The 16,510-nt window shown below is 34.9% G+C and overlaps 1 protein-coding gene across 1 annotated transcript in view; it reads right to left on the bottom strand.

The window, feature by feature from the left end:
* The window catches only part of ZDHHC21 (zinc finger DHHC-type palmitoyltransferase 21), a 29,347-nt gene that overhangs the window by 3,325 nt on the left and 9,512 nt on the right, over positions 1-16,510 (bottom strand). The window contains exon 6 of the mRNA XM_066569613.1: positions 9,862-9,978. Coding sequence (XP_066425710.1) covers positions 9,862-9,978 — 117 coding nt within the window. The remainder of the gene's footprint in view (positions 1-9,861; positions 9,979-16,510) is intronic.

Here is a 16,510-nt window from a genome sequence, read left to right as displayed (position 1 = left end):
TTTCATTGCCTGCCTGTTTCCTTCCTCCCTCCCCTTACCTTAAAATGCCAACATACACTTCAGATTACTTTTGCTTTACAGTAAAGAAACTGGGGCTGAGCAGTGAGTCCTTTGCTTCTTAGATAATTTTTCAACATTAAAAAAATTTTAGAGCCACATTTTAAAAGCTGCAAACTAGCAAAGAAACATTGCTTTGAAGTTTATCTGCTTAACAAGTACTAGTAACTGAACTTAAGAAACAAAATACCTTCCCTGCACCCTCATACCTTCCCTCCTCCAATACTGCTGCCAAACAGGCTCATTTGAAATCTACTTTCATTTGAGAGTGAACCAATTTACCTTTTCACATGAAAGTGAAACTTCACAGCACCCCAGGAAAGTCAGTAGCCCCTCTGGAGACAGGAGATGATGGAAAAGGAGAGTACCACAGTTGAGTTTTGACCTGTTATTTAAGGCTTCCTTCTCAGACATGAATTTTTTTTCTTTTGGAGACAAAGGACCAGAATAACCACTATTCTTCTGAATGAAAAGGTGGTCTGCTCATTAACACATCTCATAAATGTCTTCCAATCAGAGTATCATCTCTCTTATGCATTTGATGTATACCAAGGTTTTGCTGCAACATCAGAATTACTGTTCAGCCTAAGAGGCTTTGGCTGTCTGCATCTACTATCAGCTTGGATTACTATTAATACAAATAGAACTGTGTTAAGATTTTTTTTCTAGACTCAAAGCTAATGCTAATGTTAAAACCTTTTTTGAGTGCTGGCACTCAGCCAAAAGTTTAAAATAACTTGGTATGAGCAAACATGACATATCTATGCAGTCCTAGTAATCTCTAAAAATACCTTGAAATTTGAAATTGAATACAGGATGAAAATGACAAATACAACTGATTAATTTGACATGATGGATCATCTAGATTCCCAAAGGCATCATCCAGATTGGAAATAAAAATTGCTCCTACACCTGTTTATTCAGAGATACATACCCAATGATAAGCATCTTAAAGCAACTACAGGAAAAAAAAATCACACCTTAGTGAGACAGGAAAAAGAAATTAGAGGAAATAAACACAGGAATAGGAAAAGGGCAAAGTGTTCAGATTCTGCTGAGGAGAGAAAAAATACAGGTTTTTTTCACTCTGAGTATATACTACAGATCCATAAGAGCAGTTTGCTTACTCTAAATTAAGTAAGCTACTGCCACAGCTAAGACTGATATAAGAGGAAGGAGAAGAATGGAGAGAAAGAGACGTATGTAAAAGCACTGACAGAGTTCTGCAAACCAACCTCAGATTCACTCACAAATGAATCCATCTAAATTAGCTCCAAAGAGAATTGCACCTTTCACATCTACGCTTCTATTTAGCATAACCAACTGCCAAAAAAAAATATAAATTAGAAAGATCACATGCACTGGTTAACCAACTGTCCTATAGGTTGGGTTTTATCATGAACTAATTCATCATGACAAAAGCACACGCAAAGGATATTTTTCCCTTACTGATTCACATTTTCCAAAGTATAAACTGTAATTTGTAACTTACAGGACTAACTCCAAAGCCTGTAGCTACAATCCCTGGTTCAGTTTTTCTTTTGTGTTTGCTTAAAGAGACATGCAATCATTACAGCTCTATTAAACACTTGCAGTAGTAGAATGTAAGCATTATGCCATACTTTTATTATTTCCAGATGTTCACTGTCAGTGAATCAGCAGAAAAGTATGATGAAGCATAGAGAAAACAAAACTTGCAAGCCTTCCTGGATTTGCAGCCTTTGCTTTTATCTAAAAGTTCAAGACAACATATCCTTTATATAAAGGGGTTTTTTATCTTCTATCTAACATCCTTTCATGGTGTGCATGCAAGAGACAGATGAGCAACTCAAGAATAGGAAATACTAAGCATAGAAAGAATATATTGAATTTGAGAAATTTTCTTTTCTTTTGGCATTAAATACATATTGGGTTTACTTCTGGCCAGTATTCTTTCCTTAATCTAGACTTTTCATATAAGATAGTTGATTTTATCAATTAAAATTATGTTCAGTCTGAAAACTATTAGTTCTATTTAAAGGTTAAACCCCTATATCAGACTCATGCACTAAACAAAAAATAAAGCTACACTCTTGCTACTTCTAGGGAATAGTTCTGGACTCTTCTATATTCTGATTAATTTAGTTAAATAGATTTATATTTTTTTTATTGGCTATTAGATACTGACTCAATGAAAAGAAACCATCTAAAATGGAGGCACCACAAAATCTCTTAACTTCAGGCTATTGCAAATCCACAGCATGTTTGGTGCAGATAACTGCATAACAAGAGACAGGACAAAACATTATATTTATTGATCCCTACAAATACCATACGATAAAAATAGAAGGGAAAATATTTAAGAAATAGCTGTTGATCATCTTCACACAGAAGTCATTTTAATAGTCTGATGTCTAAATCTGACAAGCAACATGTAAGCAAAATATACTCAGCCCCCGGAACACTCAAATATTATTTTTATAGTTACTTATCTTCAAGTAGTTAAAGGTACTACCTTTACTATTAGGAAAATATATTAGTTAAAGGACTTCCTCTTTAAGTGATAAACCAGGGATAATTCTGACATATCTGATGATATTTTGCACTCCTTGCACAATATAAAATCCAATTACATTTTCTAACTTGCACTTTTTCCTTAAAATATTGTAAATTATTAATTAAAAAAAATTCATATTTACATAAGACCATACAGTGAGCTAAATAAAAGTGATGAGATCTTTTTCTACCTAGAATGTCTTACACTTCTATTTATTCCTACATTTTAAATAGCTCATAAAAACCAGGTTTTTAAAAAATAAACTAGTAAATAAATAAATACCATATTTTATTTTTATGTAAATATGTCTTCAAAGTCATAAAATGTCAGAGTACATTTATTAAAAATGCTAAACCAAGTGCAAACCCATTTGAGGGAAATAAGGTAAAGATGCAAAAGAATTTTCACAGTAAATTTTACACAGTAACAAACTCATATTCAAAGACCAGGACATTACTAATTCCTGACAATTTAATTTATAGAACTTCATGCAGTCTTCTAATAGGAGATCTAGCTATAGGTGGATTAAAGGTAAAGACAGGAAAAGGGGAAGAGATAAGAATAACGAGGAAGACAGATAATGTTAATATTAGTTTATTTTCTGTTAGTAATTTCCAGTTACACTTTTCGGGTTATAATTTATGTATACTTTGCTTTCCCTCTGTAATTATTTTGCTCTATATTGTAGCCACATAAAGAATGCAATTGCTTGGAAATCCTAATTTCCCCTACCAATCCTAATTTTTAATATGCTAAACTTAATTATGAGGATTAATAGTTCCTTGATTACACTTCTGCCATGTTTGAAAAAACAGGAAAGCCCTTAGTATTCACTAATCAAAATAGTATTTAATAGATTATCTGATTAAAGATATGATTGCAAATATTTTTAATTACAAGATAGTTATTTTTAAAGACAAAAAGCATTTCAGCAGAACTAGATCATTTGTCACTCTGCATATTTAATGAGCACTGGATCAATACTATACAATACAAAAATACACAGAATTAAAAAGCTCTTGATTTTATTAACAGAATAACTGCAGTGAAATTTTCATTATTTTGAAACACAATCTTTGTAAAAAAGATTGGAAAACTACATGGTAAAATACACTTCCTAATTTAAGGTGAAAAGGAGAATCACTGCAACAATAAAAAGCAAATATCAACATTTTTAAAAGCTTCTAAAGGGAAAAATATACATGGTAGGTACCATACTGCACACCAGGCAGGCTGTTGAACACTATTTTCCCTTCTATCCTTCCTACAGAAAATAAAGGGAAATTTCTCTTTTCCACATCCAGTAAGTTCTGATGGAACAGGATACTGGCATATCACTGGACACCATTCAAACAGTTAATTAACAGGAAACCCTGGTAGCATTAATTAAATTAATAAAGACACTGTCCACTTAGTTTATGATAATGCATCCACTACCTTGCACAAAGGCCACATGGTATCTAATAAATTTATAAAAGCCTATCCATTAAATAGTTCTGCCCCAGAGAAACAAGTTAATTACTAAATAATTTCAATGAAAAGTTTTCCTCTGCAATACTAGCATAAATCACATTAAATCATATTTAATGGACCATAATGGAAGAATTAAGAAAATTTCTTCCATAGAAATAGTTTGTTATAACATATGGAAAAATGAAAACACTGTTTAGTGTTTGAGATAAAAACAATCAAAGGTAATCCTTTAAAATTAGGGTTCAGATTAGTCTCTACAAGGGATGCTGTTTAACTGAAACATCTGGTAGTGTTATGTTGAGAGACAGGCCTTTTTTAACTTTGGAAATGAGATTAGTAGATCAGTTATTTGTAAGTGTCCAAGTAATTTCTAATTATTTTATCTGGGTCAGAGATAATCCGCTTTTACAGGGCTCCCACAATGACATCAGAGGATCACTGTTGAACTGATTATCCTGTTACCTTCCACCATCCATGGGAAGACCGGATTTTCCTTTTGTACAGAGAAAGAGAAAGAAGTGGCTGATTGCTTCAGACAGGTGGCAGCCAACAAAATAAAGAATACCACAGTCCTTGAGATGAAGAAAATCTCATCTATGCAAAAGGTACCAGCTTTTAAAAAGCAGTCAACAAATGGAATACTTCTTAGCAGTGTCTGGTGCAATTTAAAACCTCACTAGATATGAACAAATATCAAAATAATCAGAAAAGCCATTGTTTAAAAAACAGTATGCCATGTCATTTTTTACATGTTTTGTAGTAATGCCTTGTAGATCATACATAACCAATAAAAGAATCTTGCAGTATAAACAGAAAAACTGGGCTTATCATCATTTAACTCTTAATGTGAAAGACACAAAGAAATAATTTCTTAAAACCAAAACGGAATATGAGTGAGAGAAATGCAAAACCCAGGGCTAATCTTCTATTAATATACACATGAGCATCCTGGGCATTCCACCTTTTTTAAAAAGACTGAATCAAAGCACTCTTTTTAAAAGAGCTCTGTACCTTCAACAACCATACATCAGAAACAATCTGGAGTGGATAAAACACACTTTTTTCCCTTGGTGAATTTATGCCTTTTCCTATGAATAAATGAATAAATAGGCATGTTATGGGGGCTTTTGAGAAAAAAAATATGTTACATATAAAAATAAGAGAAAAATCCTTGAAAAACACATGTCAAGAAAATATGTTTTGGCAAAGCAAGCAAGTTTCTGAGTAATATTTGATTTAGCTTCCCCATAAATTTTATTATTTCATATAACAACATGAAAAAAAGCAAATGGAAATAAAAATTAGTAATATAGATACATCCTTCTCAACACTTTCTTCTAGATTAAGTGCAAAATACTCTAGATAAACTTTGGTTTTGTCACTTTAATACAATGTCATTAATATGTGCAAGCAACTGTTGCACAAGACAGCTTGTCTTGTATTTTTTTTCCCAGAAGATTTTAAAACTGTCTGAAATGGACAAAGTGATAATTTACCTATAAATCATACTTCTATGACTTACGACAAAGCACCAATAACCCACAGCTCTACCTTCATGGAGCTTTAAGTGTCTGTACTGGAGCTATTTTGTTACCTGTAAGTGATTCAGGCCAAAGACTAATTGTGGAGTACAAGCAGCTAAAGGAGGCCTGAAGTAAAGAGTAACAATAATCTTTAAAATTGTTACTTTCTGTAGGAGAGTAAAAGAGTTGCACCCTTGTAAGGTGCAACTCACAAATTCTTTCTGGTATGTTTCTGTTTTACTTAAAAGTTTGCTTCTGCTTTTCAAACAATGCCATTTAAAAATCAGGCTGTCTGAGAATGTAAGAACAGAGGCTTCAGTTAAGAAACATAACATTCTAAATTGCTCTACAAGAAATGAGAGGAAATGGAGGAGTGGTAAAGGAAGTAACAAGCACTAGAGACAGGCAGGCAGGCCTTCAACATAAATGCATAATCATTTTGGAAATTACCTTTGACGGTGTTTTAATTCATGGGTGAAACCAATTTTTTCCATCCAGCTCTGGAAAAACTTGAATATTTTAAGTAAAAATACTAATCTTATGAATTAGAGAGAACCTAGATACTTCTATTTCAAAAGTATCCAAATAAAACTTCCCCAAGAGTAATGTAAAGTACATGCTAGAAGAAGTATCGAAATTCAGGATGATAACAAAATTAGAGGCAAATAAAGCTCAGAGAAAGCAACTGGGGAAGGAGGACGAAAAGAGCCATGTGCCCCTTCTGACAGAAGTGTGTTTCACATATGCTAGTTTCTAGGGAGAAAGCACTAATCCTGTATGCAGAGGCCACCTCAGCTGCTCCCCTCTTCATCAGAACAATTCATGTCAAAAGTTCCTCTAAGGACAGTTTTTGCCAACCAGCTGTTCTCCTCTCATTGTAGGAAGTCACCTCCTTTGCTCTTTGGCTTCCTGGACCTCCAAATGAGTTATGAATAGCCTTGTGCTAATGATACCCTAACAGTGATACCACAATCACAGTGGTGGCAAATGTACTCAGAGAAATTACTGCGTGGTAGGTTACTTAGTCTATTAATCACCTTATCAAGCACTACAGCCTCAGGAACATTCTCCCTGTAAGAGACAAATTTTAGTACACAGCTTACAAAATTTTCATTTTTACCAGAGAGCATATTTTTTCCAAGCACCTTGAAATAGATATTACCAATATCAATAGATATTGGCTTCATTTCTGGAAAATTATGTAATGACGGTCAAGCAAGTTTACCTTATGGAAAAGCAGGCAGTCTTGTTACAAAAGAGTTAAAGTTTGATTAATCTTAGATTTATATTTCTTTCCAAAAATTTTTGCAGCACTTGTAATGTTAAAAATCAATGAACCTTAACCTGCTGGACTTGTTCAGCAGCAGTTTGCACCCACCAAAGTTTAGATCACAGAGCTGCAACACTTACTGTCTCTGCTATTTAAAACCAGCTTTTTTTTTTTCCAGGAGCTGTAGAATTAATCTTGGTACATGTTAAACTGCAAAAAAGAGGCACAAGAGCATGAACTACAAAAATGTGTATTACGTTTTGTGTCTCCCATACAAGCACAAGAATTGCTTTGCCTGTATCAAAAGGTCCATGTTCTTGTCCCTTGCACACATCTCTAGGCAGCTTCAGCAATCACTGAAATTAATGCTTTCAAGAATAGCCAAGGAGCAATTCATATGACATGAATGCTTCAACTGCATATCCATGCCTCCAAGCATCTTAAGTTTGTTTCAAGGTGCTTTTCTTCATATTACACTTTCATGATTGGGTTCTGCTATCAAGTTTTAATCTATACCTTATAGTAAGTTAATTTCATCACAAATTCCACATTTAATATAGATCTCATTTCAGTTCTTACACCACTTGCAGACTAATCACAACTGCATCAAACAGACTTGCTTTGTTTGTTTGAAGTCTGACTAATTGTTGCCAAGTAGATTTCCTCAAAACAACTATATTACTTACTCTTCCTAATTCTGTATTAGCAAAGAAAGGAACAAAAAGGGAGAAGACAATTGTGCTGCTGGTATGAAATGCTCTGAGTGGGGGATGGACTACCTGACCTACATTCTTCAGTGAGTCAATGCAACATCATCCACATAGTGTGAATGAATTAATATTGGAGATACACCAGTAATGGATTTCTGCTTCCCCAGCAATCCCATAAAGCCTAAAAACTTGTCCATGTGACAATAGCCCCTCTGCTTGTGGGGCAACAGGTAGGGTGCAGTAAGAGGCCCTAATGAAGATCTGTACTTTTTAGCATCTGCCTCTCATAGACCATCCACATCCACAATTACTGTAGCACGCTTATTTCACAAAGCTCAGCAAAGACAACAGAAAAAAACTGTCCAGGCATACTGCAGCTCAACGATTATGATTTCAGCAGAAAAACTGAAGGTAAAAATGCTATACCCCACACCTGCTCCAGTGTTGCTGCCAGCTCTGTAAGTGAATAGGATGTACTTCATGGTACGTACAACTGACAGAGAAAAAAAGACTTTACAGCAGTTTATAAATAGAGTGCAGTGGCAGCAGCAGCCTGAAAGTGTTAAGGCTCAGGACAGCAAAGTTACAACTGGGCATTCGTGCCTGTTACAGTGGCAGCGCAGTTAGTATCCTGTGTCAGAACAGAAACAGCCCAGGTTTCAGGTATATCTGACAGAAAAAGGTTCAGTCTGAGAGGTCATATTTCACATCCAGTAATAGTACCTGAATAGGTGCTGATGGTCACTGCTAAAATTTAGTCCAGCTTCTGGCAGCACAAAGAACAAAATTATAAACTTAGGGTCTGGTTTTCTTGTTTTCTTCTGTATCCTATCTATGGTTTAGTGCAGTACTGATCAGATGAGTTTTCGGATGCTTCTCATATATATATCCACTTAACAGAAACTAAAACAACATCCATATTTCAGTACCTAACAATTAGGCTCACTTAAGTATTTGTCTCTGTCTCACCTGTTACTGGTGAGCAGAATTCACCACATCAGCTACACAGCCACCATAGCGGTGGTATAGGAAAACATCCCAGCCATAGATAATGCAGACATAAAGGCAACATTTAAACAGAGAAGAGAAAACCTGTGAGCAAGACCCCGGAACAGAAATCAGGCACACAGTAAAGGTGCACAAAGGTAAATCTGTTGAGTTGGGGGTTGAGAGTATGTGTAAAACACATTATGGTAGAGTAGCTGGGGAATGATGATAATAATAATAGACAGTAATAATGGTAATAATAATAGACAGTGTAACTACCATGACAGAAAAAGCAAAAGGCAGTAAATATATAAAGGTAATAGAGTAAAACCAAAAAGCAGTATTATTGCTTTATCTAACGTAATTTAAAACTACACTGTAGTTTTTTTTCCTTTATTCAATACAAAAGAATTACACCATACAGTTAGGAGGTTTTCCATTATGGACCTAGAAAAGTTAATGCTATGCAAACCTTCATAATTCCAAAGTAAAATCTCAGGCAGATCTCCAACAGTTGTAGCTGAAAATATGCTGCCATCTTGTACATTACTGCCTTTACAAAAAAGTTCAGCAGGCCACATCAGACTCTTTTAACATGTATATAGCCAACTAATGTACTCTCTCTGTCGTGCTGAACAATATTTTAAACATTTGTATGGATTCTCAAGACAACTTCAAAAATTTGCTGGCAGCTATCAACTTCTAATGTACAGAACAGGATGTGAGACCAAATAAAGGTTGTTTCTTGCAAGTATTTATTACATTATCAAATTCATTTAACTGAAAAGTTTTTCCATGCAGAGGATATTTTTTTCTGTGTATCTAAATGTGGAATACCCACCTGGACTGTAAACAGCACAATTACATTGCCTAGTTTAGCAAATAAGGAGATGAACATAAGCATATTTATCAAAATACTTAACAAAGATGCTGTCTGTTCTCAAAATTTGATTTATCAGTTAGCCTCACTGTCACATTAATTTTGACCAGGTTACACAAGAGTTTAAAATAAAAACAAGAATCAACTACATATCTTGTACACTGTGCAATTCCAGGACAAGGTATGAGTCCATTTTACTAATACAAATCAGGAAACTGACTTGAAAGTGGAATTATTAGACACTTCTTTGTCAGAAAGCTTCTTAGATTTCACTGGTGTCAAGAGGCTTGACAGACCATGTATCAAACAAGTGCCTCATACTGCAAGTGTTTTTCTAGTCTTCCCTTGAATGCAATCCACTTTTCTGCTTTGACTAATTGTACTGAAAATAAAACTAATATATGCTTCTCAAATTAGATACTTACGGTGAAAATACCCATTAGCTGAGTGTAAAAGAGTCGACTTATTCCACCTAATATTATTAGACCCATGAAGGCAGATATTCTTAGGAGAGCAAGTTCATGTCTAAATACAAACACATCCTAGAACAAGACAAAAAGAAGAGAGAGACTTTAATTTAGTTACAAATTAATTAAAGTCTTTGAACCAAGTGGAAATAAGCTGTAAGAGGTGTTCTCAAAGCCTTAAAGCTGAAGGCTTTATGGATGGATTCTTAATGGATTCTGAGCTATCTTGCACATCATTTGTCTATTTATGTTTTAAAAGCAGAAACCAGTAATATTTTCTTTATGCATGTTAACAGTTGGGAGTTTATTTTGCCAGACTGTTAAAAAAACTCCTTCAAGTAGTTAAGGTTTTGGAAATAGATCAAGCTCAAACGGATTATTTCTGAATCTTCCACCTCAAACTGTGCCAAACTACTACACACAAGCTATATAATACAGGAAAACTACTCTGTTAAATGGTCTGGTTTATTTTACCTCGGCTACCAGGCACAGCACATTTCACTTTTACATCACCTCTTCTGAAAGCAAACAAACATTCCAAAACTGACACTTGAAGAGTGTACCCATAAAGTCCAAGTACCCCTACTAGATAGCACTACAGTAAGAACAATCTATTATCCAATATAAACTTATCCCCAACTTTTACATTTTGGCCTTGAGGTGGATTACTGTGACTTTGGATAAGGATGAACAGTACAGATGCTTCAGGGCACACAGAAATATGGATGTATTCAATCAGCTGCATTGGAAAGTCTATTCTCAACCAGCAGAAAATAAAAAAAAGTATTACAGAAGGTTATGCAATATCTTCAAAGGATAGAGCACCTTATTTTTATCACAGAAGAACATTTTTACGTGGCAGTTACATGAGGTGTACTGTGAGTTCAGACCCCATTCTTTTATTTTTAAGTTATAATTATGTTCTCAGAGCTGTCGTTTGAATATACACATCGGTTTTTTCACTTACAGAAGTTAGATCATGCCAGGAAAGTATTAAATCCTTTCAAGTGAACTTTATATTACAACCAGAATATAGAAGATAACTGAATGAAAAAATGAAACAAAACAAAAAAAAAAACCCAACCAACCAAAAAAACAACAACAAAAAAACAACAACTCCCCCTCTCCCCCAACACTGTTTATGTTCAACCACTAGAACTTGAGGAAGAGGGATACCAGGTTTTAATTAAACAGAGAATAGTTAATGCAAATTATGTTTAGAAAAAAAAAATCTAATTTTTCATTTAAGTAATTTCCATTAAGATCCAAAATACACACCCAGGAAAAAAGTTTAAACTGCCTACTAAAGCTGTGAAGAAAGTCAGTATTTAATGAACAAGCAGAAAGCACTAGTTAAGCAGCAAAAATAAACAATCCCCAACAGTCATTTCTGAACTATTGTAATGGTTTATCCTCTCTCCCCTCACTTGTTTATACTGGCCTTTCTTGCTGCTGTAGAAAATAGACTAATTTCCATTTCTTTTAATGCTTCTTACTCATTTAATGAGTTAATTCAAAGACAAATCAACTCATAATAAAAGCAGTCATACTATTCTTTATTTCCCTTTCCATTACCTAATGAAAGCTTTAAAGAAAAGCAAGGTAAGACACCACTTCTACTAGTTGTAAAATACTTCTTCATTATTTTTCAAAGAAGATGCAGAGTGGGCTTAGCAACAACATCTGCGAGCTCCCTCAGCACCTGTGTGTGCAACCCACAGGCCCATGGATTTGTGGTTTTGTCTGCCTAGCCAATCTCTAAACAAACCTTCAGTGGCCAAGGGCAAGTCTTCTTTTCTCCAGCCTTCCTCTCTTGCCTCCAAGGTCTGGGACTCCTGAAGGATGGCCTCAGCAGTGAAGTCTGAGGCAAAAAAGGAATTCGCTTTGCCCTCTCAGTGTCTTCTGTCACCAGATTACCCATCTAGATTCAGCAGCATCTCCACATTGGTGGGGATCTTTCTAATCCTTGTTTTGTTGCTGATATACTTGTAGATGCCTTTCTTGTGGTCCTTGATATCCCTCAACAGACTTCATTCCAACAGGCCTTGCCTTTCCTTGTTGTATCCCTGCATTCCCTGTCCATACTCCTATATTCCTCCCATAGACCCTCTCTCTTTTTCCACATCCCTAGCAAATTAATTCCTAAGCAATTATGAACTGGAAATCAATACTGGGCACTCAAATCTGTACAGACAGAACAACATTTTTCTACAGAAAATCCAAGTATATGCAGTGAGTTTTTTGGTAATCAGACTTTAATAATAGAATGAATTACACAATTCTACATGGGAATATAAATATTTAACTCCATGAAAACAGAAGAAAAGACCATTTTGAAAAGTAATAATAATAATAATAGTAATAATAATAATGTACTCAGGATGCTGCAGCTTTGCATGAAAGCTCAATGCAAGTTGGTTTTATTATCCCTTTTTAGAACTTAGTAACTCTTTTTCAGATGAGAAAACCAATCAAAACTATAATCAATCAAATCTATAATCAATCAAAACTAGTCAATAAACCAATCCCTCTTTCAATGTGTTTTGAACAGATCCTCCTGTTCTACAGTATTCACCAGTCTCAGTGCAGTGTGAGTACTGAGTTAGTGTGATTTTGGAGTTTAAGGTGCAGGCTACTTCTGCTAACAGAAAGAACTGTACAGACTCAGCCACCAAGCATACACACAGATTAGCTGACATCACCAGTGCATGAACATTCAGCTATCATAGAACAACAGGGTTTTGTTCCACAGCAGCTTTTTTTTACATTGAGCCAGGCTGGTTGTCATATATGGCCTTGGCACAGATGCTGAAAGCACATTCTTAACAACATGAGAGCTTTCCTTCACCTAGCCTCTTTCTAATCTTCTTTATGTCAGCTCCACAGCCTAACTGGTCTGCCAAAACTTCATGTTCACATGGGTTGCTGCCACTGCCTTTCTACTTGTCCTATCCACACCACACAGCACTCCCCATCGGCTGCTGCCTGTTCTAAAGGTTTCTAAATTCCATTTAGCTGCTACTTCTATCCATCCCGTAAAACTGCAAGGATTCTTAGTTACCCATAAGAATGCGTAGAAATGTGAACAATAAGAACTTGTCACAAAACTGGGTAGGTCTATAGGATTATGTTGAAAAATGGACTACAAACCACAAGCTCTGGTATCTTTATCTCAACAGACAATACCAAAACATTCTACAGAAAGTCTCTGGGACAGATAAACAAGAGACTTCCTCAACCCCACAGCAGAAAACATGCCTCATCTTCATTTGTAACCATCAACCACTATAGATAACCCCTACAATGAACGCTACCACTGACTAGAACAACAGCTACCATGGCTTTATGCTATCATACAGGAGAGAGGTCAAAAACCACAATGGGTCCAGCTCTAGACTGAAGTCCATTATAAGACCAATGCTTCCAACTTCAACTCTCTTTGTCCCCTACCAACAACAACAACAAAAAAAGCTTAAAAACATATAACAAGTCCCTGCCACATGCATTATTGTGTCATTGTTTTCAAGGATTTATAGTATTTCTTTAAAGCAGCACACTGTCCTGAGGACAGGGCTTTTGGCAAGAAACACAGAACTATTGTATCTGCTCCAGAAGAGATCATCTTCATAATTTTTCATTTACAATGGAAGATTTATTTATTCAATCTTTATTCTTTACTGAAATATGACATACACAGAGATTAATATACAAGAAAACACATAAAAAGCCCTCTTTTTTCTTGGTGAACAATATTTTGTGTAACATATGATAACCTGGTTGTCTGTGCTCAGTTGTAAATGAAGTCAGTCTGTTGACTTGGGTATCGCAAAAGTAGTGCATAATACAAAAGAAAGCCAGGCTTTCCAGAAAGCAAACTAAAAAATGCAGACTGCAGGTTTTGTAGAAAGAAAGAGGAAGGACTTAATTCAATATAAATGTACTGTCCTTACAACCATAGTGTAGGACAGCAGGGTTGGGTCAGTTTTGCAGAATGCTGAGAAGAAAAATTTTGATGTTTTTCATTTTATAAATCTCTCCTGTCTGATACATAGTTTTGTGATTCTAAGAGAAAAAGTTTCCTTTAGACTCCCTTTACTGTATAAATGGACTTCGGATGATACATATTTACAGATTTTCATTAATATTAGTCAATGCATAATATTAATATTACTGCAAAAAATCCTTTTCCAAAGCAAAGACAATGATTTGTAATTGCAGAAACAGGAACAAAATAAAACTAAATCAGAGCAAAGTGGCCTAGGTTTTTATATGTTAAGAGGTTTGGCTATGACAATTATTGTAGCAACATTTCTAGCAAACAGAATGTATCAGCAGAATTCCTTTTGCTTAAAAGATTAAAAGCCTTCTATAAATAAGGTAAAATATACTGCCAAAGCATTTACTTTTGCAATTTGACCAGCTGTATCTAGAATCCATGCCAGCACAGCCATGGAGAGAACAACTATGTAGTGGTAAGTCTAGTATTTGTCCTTCTCATCTCACTATTCAGAAGACTGACTACTTCCTAAAATATACAGGCTTCCTGACATTTTATCATGAAGATGTAAAATTAAGAATATTCCTGTGTTAACCTCTGTAAATCACCAATGCCTGCAGAAGAACTAATATGCTGATTTTATTCAAACAATATATTTTGTCCTGTGCTATTATCCCACATAATCAATTTAACTATCATCTCCTTTATTTCTAGCAGTAATTGCACTCCTCCTGCTGGACAAACAGAGGTAACAACCATAACTTAAATTTTCTGGCAGTGTATGTTACGAGAACCAAGACTACTATGAAGCAATTTTCTGCAGTAAGAGGCGAAGCTGAAAGATTGCATCTCTACAGAAACAGTTTCCTCCATTACCTTTAGAGCTTTCACCCTCAACTCAGAATAGCTAATTTAAAATTTTTGGGGTATCCTTTCTTGACCCTTTAAAAAAAAACCACAAATTCAAATTTGGAAAGTGATATTAACATGCTGGTCAAATTTGCATAATGCATTAATCAGTACTGTAATAAAATTATCATTTCACAATAGCACTAAAAGCAATTTTAGTTCTACAGCTTCAGTGTTTTGTACTACTTTATATCTGAAGAATAAAAATGTAGATGAAGGCACACTGCCAAAAAATTCACAAGTATTTTAATGAGCAAGAATAAGCTTATTCCAGATGGCTGTTTGGAAAAAAAAATCATCCAGTTCTTTGAATCTGTTCTAAACACTAGCCCCTGTAAATTTAGAAAATTTAAGCTCCCAGTTACAGCCAAAATTTCAACAAAGAACTGTGCTTTTATGAAAGGCCGAAGGTACCGCGCTCTCTGGAATGCTGTGGTACCTCAACTTTAATTGATATAAAGGAGATAAAAAGAATCTTGCAGAATGCTTGCCTAAAACCCTAACTACTACTAAGCCAATGTTTTCATCAGTCCTGTTCCTTTGGTGTCAAAAAGACATAGTTCTGACAAATTATTCCGTGGCACAAATATATAGAGCATCACATCCTTAGCAGCACTTTAAAAAAAAACAGCTTCATGGAATTCTGTTGTTGTTTTCCAGGCAGATATGTTGACTAAGCATGACAACTATTTTAGTTTTCTCTACTTCATTGTGTGCTCTCCTATTCTACAGCTGAAAAACTGAGAAAGATAAATACTATTTAGTGTTACACTGTACTTAACAAAGGTCTTAACAGCCCAGACCTGCTGCGTTTTTCTATATTGTATAAACATATTTTTCCTCTCTGGGGCACAGAATACAGTATACTATAGCACAGATCCACTTTGTAAAAGGAAGAGTGCCATTTGAAGTGTTCACATATGGAAATTAACTAAACAGAGAAAAGTAAGCAATTTCTTCCACAGTTCTCCGTAAACCTAGGCAGGCAAATACAAGAACCTGATCCCCTCTTCAGGGAAACACATTAAAATGGGTTAAAATAATTGTTGCACATGTATTCTGCCTTCTAACCTGTCACCTGTCAAAGGAGCAGGAGCATTAAAATTAGGCTTCTCTCCAAACAACTTCAAATGAATCCAGTTATACTGGCAAGAACAAGTTTTATACATATTCACACTTTTTTTTGAACTATCATTATCAATAATTATTTACCATCACCTCCTTAGGTATTGTAAAGTATCTGAAGTAAACATGATTTCCATCTCCCTCTCTTGCACAGACCACCCACAAACAAATAATTTGGTTACTTTTCACACTACTTCTAAAAAGCAAGGCTAACAGACAGAACTTTGGCATGTTACCTAATACAGTGTAATTACATGAAACAATGCATTCAGGGAATATTCACAATAAAAAGGAAATACCCTACCATGACATACTATTAGAGGCTAACAAGTCTGTTTTAGTGCCTATGGAAAGATACTCCAAGCAGACAGCAAATTATTTTCTGTTTGATATGTCTAAAATCCCTTTAATGATTTAAATAGAAGTATTGATGTATATGGAAAAAATAATTAAATTCCTTTAGAATACGATTTCTTTCAAGAACAAGTTATAAAAATCTTCAGCTTTGGAACATTCTACATAATAAAAACTTGGTATTTATGAATTTGAATACAGCACTTTTATCAGTTTTGGATT

This window comes from Molothrus aeneus, chromosome Z, assembly GCF_037042795.1.
Source record: "Molothrus aeneus isolate 106 chromosome Z, BPBGC_Maene_1.0, whole genome shotgun sequence".
Lineage (NCBI taxonomy): Eukaryota > Metazoa > Chordata > Aves > Passeriformes > Icteridae > Molothrus > Molothrus aeneus.
Note: the sequence above shows the minus strand (reverse complement) of the source record. Positions and strands in the feature narration are given on the sequence as shown.